Source organism: Lygodium microphyllum, chromosome 29, assembly GCF_053477565.2.
Source record: "Lygodium microphyllum isolate KBCC chromosome 29, Lygodium_microphyllum_v1.1.10, whole genome shotgun sequence".
Taxonomy (NCBI): domain Eukaryota; kingdom Viridiplantae; phylum Streptophyta; class Polypodiopsida; order Schizaeales; family Lygodiaceae; genus Lygodium; species Lygodium microphyllum.
The window spans coordinates 66,300,043-66,306,979 of NC_141163.1; the positions used below are offsets into that span (position 1 = coordinate 66,300,043).

At 43.1% G+C, this 6,937-nt stretch overlaps 1 protein-coding gene across 1 annotated transcript; it reads right to left on the reverse strand.

Annotated features, from left to right (window-relative positions):
* Positions 1–3,521: 3,521 nt before the first annotated feature.
* Positions 3,522–5,295, reverse strand: DRT102 (DNA-damage-repair/toleration protein DRT102). The gene has a single exon (XM_087671985.1). The coding sequence runs from the start codon at positions 4,945–4,947 to the stop codon at positions 3,925–3,927; it is 1,023 nt and encodes a 340-aa protein (XP_087528111.1). The 5' UTR covers positions 4,948–5,295; the 3' UTR covers positions 3,522–3,924.
* Between the last annotated feature and the right edge of the window lie 1,642 nt (positions 5,296–6,937).

Here is a 6,937-nt window from a genome sequence, read left to right on the forward strand (position 1 = left end):
TTCAAGACTTCGAAACAAATAAGTGGTATATGCCCATTGAGTTCCCTTGGAGATGTGATGCACTCTCCCTAGTCAATATCAAGAGTATTACACTCATAATTTTTGGGTAGAGTAGATACAAGTCCATAAATCTACTCTCAACCAAGAAGTCGTGTGTGTTCATGGTTTAAAAAGATAGCATATCTTGACACTAATTTTTAACACACCCTCAACCCCAAGTGTTTCAAATTCACATATGCATACCATTGACTAAAGTTATGAAATCCACCATCCTCAATGATAATACACTCTATCCCATGAAGACAACGACCATGCATTGGATCAAATTATATGGTCATGTAGTTACCAAGAACGGGGAACAAAAACAGGAACGGGATCCCTTGGAACGGGGGGAACGCCCAAAGTCAAGGAATGGGAACAGAGGAAATAGCGCGTACACGCGTGCGTGCACACACACACACACACAAAATAAACACTTGGAATCTAGAGATATGAAGAATTGGAACACATAGAAACGACTTTAGTAATTTAATTACAAAATTATTGACTAGCCATATGGCATGTACACATAATTTATAAATTGACCTATTGATATCCATTTTCGATATCAACCATAATTCATGAAATTAGAGACATAATAATCAACAACAATAAAGATTCAAAACATTGTAATTAGCAATGGATTCTTGCATTGTAATCAACAATGTTGCATAAGTCCAACAAATGTGCATTGCAAAGCCACAAAATAGGCACTAAACTTTAAAGTCTAAAGATCCAAGTTACAAGAGCTCCTAGTTCCAAGTCAATACTCTAAAGTTCCAAGAGGCTAGGTGCTAAGTGCTCTCATTCATGGAAGATGGCTCCTTGCACCTAAATGCTCATCCTGTTGAACATCTTGGGCATCACCATCACCATCACTATCATCATCATTGTCATATTTTTCCCATCGTATAAAAGAATCAGCCTTTGCAACCAATGTATGAGCTAGTAAGTGAAGATTGGAGCTCACACAAACTAGGTCATATGTCTTCATTGTACCAATATGATTTCTCTTCTTTGAGTGAATACGATTGAATGAGCTTCATAGTTGCTCTAAATAAGAAGAGCTAATTGTTTGGCTAAGAATACGAATAGCCAAACTTTGGAACTCTAAAGCTTCTACTCCCTAATATCTATTGATACACAAAGAGTTGATTTTTGTGTTCCATTTCATGGCTAGAATAAAGCCTTGTAAGTAGTGTGTTCCAAGCCTTGACCAAGACTTAAAGTACTTTACATGGCATAATCGATATCCTAATTCTATCTTTCAGAGGATGCATGGTGGGTTCATCCGAGCTCTAAATTTGGTGTTGGCACTTCTTTAACAAGTACTTCAGATCATCTACTATCAATGCCACTCCATTTCTTACCTATTGATTGTGAATATTTGCTATTGCAATCTCTATGGATGCTTTCTCCTTTTGAAGCAATGTAGTCTTGATAGTTTCTGATGAAGAGAGCCTATATGTGGATCCGTACTTTGCAATCTTTGTCACCATATTTAAAAAATACAATGACCTAACTGATTTGAATGCAATATGGCCATGGTGGAAAAGTGTGTCCCTATTGTATCTGTTTCCTCTTTTTTCTTTGGTCCCCATGAAGTGTGCAATGAACCCTATCTAACACCATGACTTCCTGCCACTAATGGCCCATGAGAAGGCTGTGTAGTCACTAATCTTGGTGGTCTTCTGCATGAAGCACCATGCCCTATTGGCCTTGGAGTCCATGTTAGATCCACTACTATGTTTGACATTCTCTTGGCATGTGAATTCCCTATAGAAGTGGCTATGTGGTCAAATAACTAATGTCTTTTCTCAACTAATACGTTGGTGCAAAAACGTACCTCTTTACCCTCCTCATGTAGAAGATGGGCTGTTGCTTTATCAGCCCCACTAGTGCAAACATAAGAACAAAGTTTGAATTGCGAAGGGCGAGCCCCTCCACCTCTCAATGGCACCCCTATATCTACCTCATCCCACCATGACCAAGTAGTGCTTCGACTTCGTCCAATTGTTGACGAAGTACCTACTGAGGATGATGAAGATCCCAGAGATGTCAATGTTGCCATCCATAAAAGTGAAAAATACTCAATAAAGCTCAATGAAATTGCAATATGTGTTGGCTAAAAATGCCCAAATTTTCGTGCTATTTCAACCTACATTTCTTTTGCTGAAAATGCTCAAAATTCAAAGGATTGTATTCCTTATCTGCAAAATTCAACCTACATTCCCTTATTGAAAAGCTCCCAAATTTGGGGCAATGATTGATTCTAAATGCCTCAATTTTAGGGGCTCTTTCAAATCCCAAGATCTGGATGCTCCAAATTTAGAAACACAATTTTGGAACAATTACTAATTTAAATTGCCCCAAATTTGGGAGCTCTGTCAAATCCTAGGATCCGAATGCCCCAAATTTAGGGACAACAACTAATCCAAAATGCCCCAACTTTGATGGAGATTGCAATGTGAATCATAGATACTTTAACTTGGGGCAAACCCCTACTGAATCGCCCAAAATTGGAGCAAAGACTTATCTAAACATGCCCCAAATTTGAGGGCAATTTCAAATCTTGAATGCTCCCAATTTGAGGACAATTCAAGCCTTAATTGTATACACTTTAAATTTGCAGTGATTGAGAAATTTAGGTTAATTGGAGCAAGTGTCCAATTTGCGACATTAGGAGCGATTTGGGGCAATCAATGAAGGGACATTTTGGGTCCCAAATCGCTCCATATGTGCAAAATTTATCCATAATGCCCCAACATTGGTACAGTTTACACAAATTTCTTAACAGTTAAATAAAATTGAAAGCAATGTGCATTGTTAGTAGACACCTTCAAATTTAGAAAAGCTAAAATTAATTAATTGTTGATGATGCGCAAACAAGCCACGTGTGAACCTCCCACTCCGTATGAGCTCGTGACAGCCCGCGAGGCTTGGCAATGAGATGAGTGGAAGCGAGCGCGCACACGAGAGAGAACGTTCCGAACAAGGAACGGGCAAGGGCAAGGGCAAGGGCAAGGAACGGTCTAGAACGGGGCAAGGAACGGGCTCCATCCCCAAGTCCCCGAACGAGCATTCCCTGTTTCTATGTATGGTCGACCACACAATTACTGTTCAAATTGGACGCTCAAGGAATCTAGGAATACAAGATGCAAGCTGAAGCAACAGAGCTGAGGCGTCTTCTTGTGTGCTACAAGCCAACCTTCGTTCAAGAGGTCGTGTTTAGTTGTAAATAGCACCACTTTGTCATCATCAGCTATCTCCATCTACACCAATTCTAATGCATTAAACCAACGTCGCTCTTGGGCTTCTTATCTTTATTAGCCCCTCTAGCATTAGTTCTCTTCTTACCTCATCATTCAGAAATGGAAAAAACAGCCCACAGCCCAAACTCCTGCGCACTTTGGGTGCCACCCAATAATGCAAGAAGGCTGCTCAACGTGTTCAGTTTGCCACACCAAAACTGATCAAATACAAAGCTAGCCCAATACTCTACCAATTATAATGTAACGTAAAGTACAATTGGATCATTCAGAAGCCTTCCTCACAGTACTCCTTGAGATTTTGCTGCTAAGTTGAGGCCATTAACACAAAAACACATTTCTATGCAGTGCACTGACAACAGTAAACTTTTCACTTCATATGATTTGTTCCCAACATCTCAAGGCTTAGCTAACAGATAAGCCAGGTCACTGATTGCAGTCACGCAGAAATCATGCAGCAACTCAAACCCTTTACAGCAAGATGATTCCCACTCTACCTAATCTCTCCCTGGTTATGCCTCACTAAATGCCAACTCGAATACGAAGCTAAGACGATAGACCCTGATGTACATATAGACATAACTTCACAGCAACATCTGGTAAGATGATTGACCCTCTAATACTTGCTCTGCTCGACGGCTGCAGCTGCCTGTGTAAGATCCTCGTCCAGAAAGATGTCCCAATGGCCGTCCCACTTTATGAAAAACTCAGTGTCAGTCAAATATTGCACACGATGCAGATCACCAGCTGGTGTGTACAAGAAATCTCCAGGTCCAAGCTCATACACTTGATTTTTAGTCAGATTCCACACTCTTTTCTGGCCTTTTGTAACAATGAGGTCATGCCCGAAGGTGTGGTGGTGCGCAGGCTCAAGGCTTCCTGCTTTGAATTGGACGATGGCAGATGTGGGGTCCTCTCTGACGATGGACATGGATCCGCCAGGCATGATGTCAATGGGGACGAACTTTCTGTGGGAGGTGAGGTCGCAGAGGGAGCAGCCATGGCTGAGCTCTTTCGCATCTGATGTAGGCCCCTGAGAGGCATCTTTATCAGATCCTTCCGGGCCATGGCTTCCTGCGGGATCAGCTTTGTCTTGACCAGGGATTTTCGCCATGGCGTGGATGGAATCATCGAGAAATTTCTGGATGTCGAGTGGCCAAGGGTTACCATCGTTGGCAGGGCAAGGGGCCTTGAAGGGTGTGGAGAGCCAGGCGTCGAGGATGCCAGTGGCCTGGTCGAAAGTGGTGAGCTTGGCCCCGAGGGTGAGGACATTGGAATCGTTGATGGACCTGCAGTTGCGTGCCTCGTCCACGGACTCGCAGGCAGCCGCGTACACGCGCGGAAACTTGTTGGCGAAGATGGAGACCCCCACCCCGGTCCCGCACACGCACAGCCCTAGGGTTTTTGGCCCGCCCTGATCATCGCCTGTGCTGTTGCTGCCTTGATCCGCCCCAGCCGCAGCTGAGACTCGCTTGCCTACCTCCTCGCCCGCCGTGTAGTAAGCCGTCACCCCGAGATCCTCGACCTGCAGGCCCTTGTCTGTGCGCAGGTACTCCACCAGCGCATCCTTGAGCGCCGCGCCGAAGCCATCCGCAGCTGCAACGACCTTCACACACGATTGAGCATGCTTGCTCTCCATGGATTTGCCTGGAACCGAATGAAGAACGGATTATACCTGGGCACGTGCAGACACTGAGAGAGAGAGAGAGAGAGAGAGAGAGAGAGAGAGAGAGAGAAAGAGCGAGAGAGAGAGAGAGAGAGAGAAAGAGCGAGAGAGAGAGAGAGAGAGAAGGGGGAGGGGAGAGAGCGAGAGGAGGTGAGAGGAGAAAGAGGAGAAGATGGTGACGCCCAGTTTCAGGAGAAGAAGATGACAGACCCGCCCAAGGGTGGGTTAGCGTGAGCGGGTGTTCAATATTGTAGAGTAAGCATAAGGCCCGTTACACACTGGCCGCCCAGTTTAGGGTAATTTGGCCTATGCGAAGGGCCAAAATGTTAAAAAGGACGCCCCCTGTTACACATTGGGGGTGCCCCCATCGCAGTAGTCGCGGGGGGTATTGAATGCCCCCGCGCCTTGTTTCAGTGTTCCACAAGGTGGGGGAGCTCCCCCATCTGATCCCGTCCGCAAGTGAGGTGGCCTCCACCGTCGCTTGCCCATTGGTCTAGCAAAATGCCTGTCGCACCTGGAGTCATTGTTGTTGATCACTGCATCACTTTGCCATTGCTGATTGCTGCTCTTTCTGTTGTGCTAATCACTGCTGTATAAAAGTGTTAGTGAAGATGCCATGCCTGCACAGAAGACGTCCTGCAGCGATCAAGGTATGCTCCTCTCTCTCTCTCTTTCCTGCACATGCATCATGCATGAATGGTCTCTCTCTCTCTCTCTTTTCTCCACAAGAGACCAATGCATCATGCATCAATCATCAATGGAATGTAACGTGCAAATAGAACTCATCAATTTCTTTGTTACCGACAATTCATTAGACAATAGTCCCATGATTTCCCTCTCCTGCCCGCACTTTTGCAAGGCACCAATAGCAAGCATGTTCACCAAACAACAACCCATGACTCTTCATCCCTTGTTGCCCATGCTACCCATGCAACCTAGAAGATGCCAACAATAGGCACCTGCTAGTATCCACATTCTCAATAGCAACCAAGCCACAAGTGCTCTAGATGATCATGTGCTTGTTGGTCTTATTACTTTTCTTTTACTGGTCCTTCCCACATGAGAACTCTCAGCTATCCATGTATTGATTAGAAAACAACCCACACCAAAGCTATATGCTGCCCAATACCTCTCTAGCAACATCATCTATCTTTTCTCATGTATTATCTTTTTCATTGCTCATCATGTCCTTCATTGCTCATCATGTCTGTAACCTGTAAACTCTGAATTTCTGGTTTAATTAAATATGCAACACGATGCATCATGATAATTGTGCCATAATTGTATTTTTGGAATGATGCATCATGTTCTATATTTCTAGAATGATGATATTCTGAATTTTTGGAACAATTAAATATGTCTTGGTCGCGCCATAATCATGAAATATGCATCATGCATGAATGCTCTCTCTCTCTCTCTCTCTCTCTCTCTCTCTCTCTCTCTCTCTCTCTCTCTTACAAGAGAGCAATGAATCATGCATCAATCATCAATGGAATGTAGTCTGCAAATCTGAAAGAATTTCTGCAACCTATAAATCTGTAAATTATCACTTACGGTAAAATTTGTTGGTACACATACCATATAGATAATCTTATCTTTTACACATAAAATATGTTTTAGAAGGCATTGAACAACATGGCATATATGTCAAGCAAAGAGGTGCTATTGTGTCCCTTAGGAATCTAAATCTAAATCGTTAAGTGTGTGCACATGCATGAATTAAATATTATTGTAGACTATACTAGTGATATTAGAAATCTAAACTAGGAAAGAATTGACGTTTCAAAACATTATCCATTATGTAAGTGCTCTAAATTGAGGTCAAGCAATACAGATAATCTTATCTTTTATACATAAAAGATGTTTAAGAAGGCATTGAACAACATGGCATATCTGTCAAGCAAAGAGGTGCTATTGTGTCCCTTAGAAATCTAAATCTAAATCGTTAAGTGTGTGCACATGC

Bases quoted from the DNA above. Each gene is read 5' to 3' on its own strand.
- DRT102 (XM_087671985.1), bottom strand. From the start codon at position 4,947: ATGGAGAGCAAGCATGCTCAATCGTGTGTGAAGGTCGTTGCAGCTGCG.